The sequence below is a fragment of the Brassica oleracea genome, chromosome C8, assembly GCF_000695525.1.
Source record: "Brassica oleracea var. oleracea cultivar TO1000 chromosome C8, BOL, whole genome shotgun sequence".
Taxonomy (NCBI): domain Eukaryota; kingdom Viridiplantae; phylum Streptophyta; class Magnoliopsida; order Brassicales; family Brassicaceae; genus Brassica; species Brassica oleracea.
The window spans coordinates 35,459,047-35,461,945 of NC_027755.1; the positions used below are offsets into that span (position 1 = coordinate 35,459,047).

Genomic DNA, 2,899 nt, shown 5'->3' on the forward strand with positions numbered 1-2,899 from the left:
TTAGATTTTTTTCTTATATGTTATATTTGAATTTTTTAAAATGAATTTAAATTACAAAAAAGAGGAAACCTTATATATTATATATTTTTTTAAACGACTTTAAAATACAAAAATGAGGACACCTTATATGTTATATTTGAATTTTTTAAAATGAATTTAAATTACAAAAATGTAAGTTTTCCTTAAGTATACGACTAAAAACATTAAAATGACATGTATCAATTCGATGGTTGATTTGAAAGCTTTCAAAACCATATGGAAGATAAAAGTCAAAATAATTCGACTGTGAAAACAATACTGTTCATTTTTTTCAAGAATGTGTTCGATGGGAAAAATAAGGTTTTTGTGTCATAAATTGTTTAATGTCCAATCCGATCAACCCATGATGTATTAATTATAGTTTTGTTCCATTATTTTTAATAAAAATTGATCCGATCCATCGGAAATAAATTATATAATAACAACAAAAAATATTTTATCTATATAAATAAAATAATCAAATATATAAAATAAACTATCGATAATATATACAAATAAACTCTCCATGCGGAAGGCGCAAGTCTTATCCTAGTTAGTCGGTAATGCTGTTATTTTGTAGTTTGGCTTCTGATTAAATATAACCTATACTTTGAATGTTTTGACTTTTGACTTTTGACTTTAAGTCCAAGAATAATTAGGCAGTAATGCTGTTATTACGATTTTTTTGGACTTAAAGTCAAAAGTCAAAAGTCAAAACATTCAAAGTATAGGCCATCTTGTTAAAAGTCAAAACATTCACAGGGATCGAACCTGTGACCTTCGCGTTATTAGCACGACGCTCTAACCAACTGAGCTAATAGGCCATCTTGTTTTTTCATTTTCATTTCATTAGGTTAGTGACTAAATAACATATAAAAATCGTAATAACAGCATTACTGCCTAATTATTCTTGGACTTAAAGTCAAAAGTCAAAAGTCAAAACATTCAAAGTATAGGCCATCTTGTTAAAAGTCAAAACATTCACAGGGATCGAACCTGTGACCTTCGCGTTATTAGCACGACGCTCTAACCAACTGAGCTAATAGGCCATCTTGTTAAAAGCATATCAAAATCATATTTAGTAAGGACATATAATTTGATTCCTTGTGACTCAATATTTGATCCATCTTCTTCTTCTCTTCAGAGTCTAGGGATTAATATATCGTTGTCAAATCTGGTCTGTTGCAGAGACGCGTTCTTGTCTCAAAATTTAAAAGTTTTATTTTAATTTGGTGATTGATTCACTGTTGTTTGCGTTCCGCAAGAAGGTTTTTGTAAGAAAACAATAATTCGATGGAGTGTGTAGTTCAAGGAATCATAGACACAGGTTCGGTCTTTCTTTGTAGTGTCCGAAAGTTCACGAAGAAATTTTTTTAAAATTTGCTTCTGATTTCATATGTGTTATTCAATTTTTTCAGCATGTTGAAGCGCTCTTGAGATTCTTCTTCAAGGTCTTTGTGGCGTTCAACGCCAACGCTTGAGAGTTGTGACGACTGCTGCTGCAGCTCTTATGTCGGATGGAGGTGGTACTACATTGTAATATGTTGAAATTAGAAGGAAAAAAAAATGTGTTCTCTCATGTTAGATCGTTTGGTTTTATGTAGTAAACTGTTCACATGATCACATCACACAATGGCTGCGAAAACTGTTGAAAAGTAAACTTGATTTGGGTCATATTATTGGGCTAACAACTCACTAATCAGCCCAACCCAAATTTTAGAAAGTGTCTAGAAAAATCTCCACCTCCATAAGATAAAAAAATCTAGATATTTTGGTAGAATTATCTAGATAATTAGGATAAGATTATCTAGATATTTTAGTAGAATTCTCTAGATTTAAGATTAAAATATGTAAGATATTTTATACTTTGGAGGCTATAAATACCTCCACTCTCTTCTCATTTTGTATCACCAAGAAATATCAAAGTTTGTAAGAATCATCTAAGTAATAAAAATCCTCTTCTAAATTATAAAAGCTTTCTTCTTTACAAAACTTCTTTCTCTTCAAACACTTTCTCCATCTTTATAAAGTTTTTCATTCCAACAAAGTGGTATCAGAGCTACGGGTTCCTTTTGAAGATGGCAAACAATGGTGTTCCCTTCCAAGTTCCATTGCTCACTAAGAGCAACTATGACAATTGGAGTCTTAGGATGATGGCTATTTTAGGAGCACATGATGTGTGGGAAATAGTCGAGAAAGGCTTCAATGAACCGGAGAATGATGGTGGTCTATCTCAAACTCAAAAGGATGGTTTGAGAGATTCAAGGAAGAGATACAAGAAGGCTCTCTGTCTAATCTATCAAGGATTAGATGAAGATACATTTGAAAAAGTTGCTGGTGCAAGGACGTCCAAAGAAGCATGAGAGAAGCTTCAGACATCTTACAAGGGAGCGGAACAAGTTAAGAAGGTATGTCTTCAAACTCTAAGAGGAGAATTTGAAGCGTTACAAATGAAGGAAGGAGAACTCATCTCAGATTACTTCTCAAGAGTCTTGACGGTTACTAATAACCTAAAAATAAATGGTGAGAAGTTAGATGAGGTGAGAATCATGGAGAAAGTTCTTAGATCATTGGATTCAAAATTCGAGCATATCGTCACCGTGATTGAAGAGACAAAAGACTTGGAGACTATGACAATGGAGCAACTTCTTGGATCACTACAAGCTTCTGAAGAAAAGAAGAAGAAGAAAGAAGATATTGTGGAGCAAGTTCTCAAGATGAGAATTGATCACAAGGAAGAAAGTGGCCGAAGCAATCCAAGACGTGGTGGCGGTCATTTTCGAGGACGAGGCCATGGTGTAAATGGACGAGGTTGGAGACCATATGAAGACAACTTCAACCAAAGAGGAGAGAACTCATCAAGAGGTCGTGGAAGAGGAAA

General features: G+C 33.4%; 1 protein-coding gene and 2 non-coding genes across 3 annotated transcripts; 1 reads left to right on the plus strand and 2 right to left on the minus strand.

Moving 5' to 3' along the window:
* Nucleotides 1–768: 768 nt before the first annotated feature.
* Nucleotides 769–842, minus strand: TRNAI-AAU. Its single transcript has one exon. It is a non-coding gene; the product is annotated as a tRNA-Ile (tRNA).
* A 151-nt stretch (nucleotides 843–993) lies between these two features.
* On the minus strand, nucleotides 994–1,067 carry TRNAI-AAU. Its single transcript has one exon. It is a non-coding gene; the product is annotated as a tRNA-Ile (tRNA).
* Nucleotides 1,068–2,089: 1,022 nt separating this feature from the next.
* On the plus strand, nucleotides 2,090–2,414 carry LOC106311329. Its single transcript, XM_013748527.1, has one exon. The coding sequence runs from the start codon at nucleotides 2,097–2,099 to the stop codon at nucleotides 2,379–2,381; it is 285 nt and encodes a 94-aa protein (XP_013603981.1). The 5' UTR covers nucleotides 2,090–2,096; the 3' UTR covers nucleotides 2,382–2,414.
* The last annotated feature ends 485 nt before the right edge of the window (nucleotides 2,415–2,899 follow it).

Bases quoted from the DNA above. Each gene is read 5' to 3' on its own strand.
- LOC106311329 (XM_013748527.1), top strand. From the start codon at position 2,097: ATGGCAAACAATGGTGTTCCCTTCCAAGTTCCATTGCTCACTAAGAGC.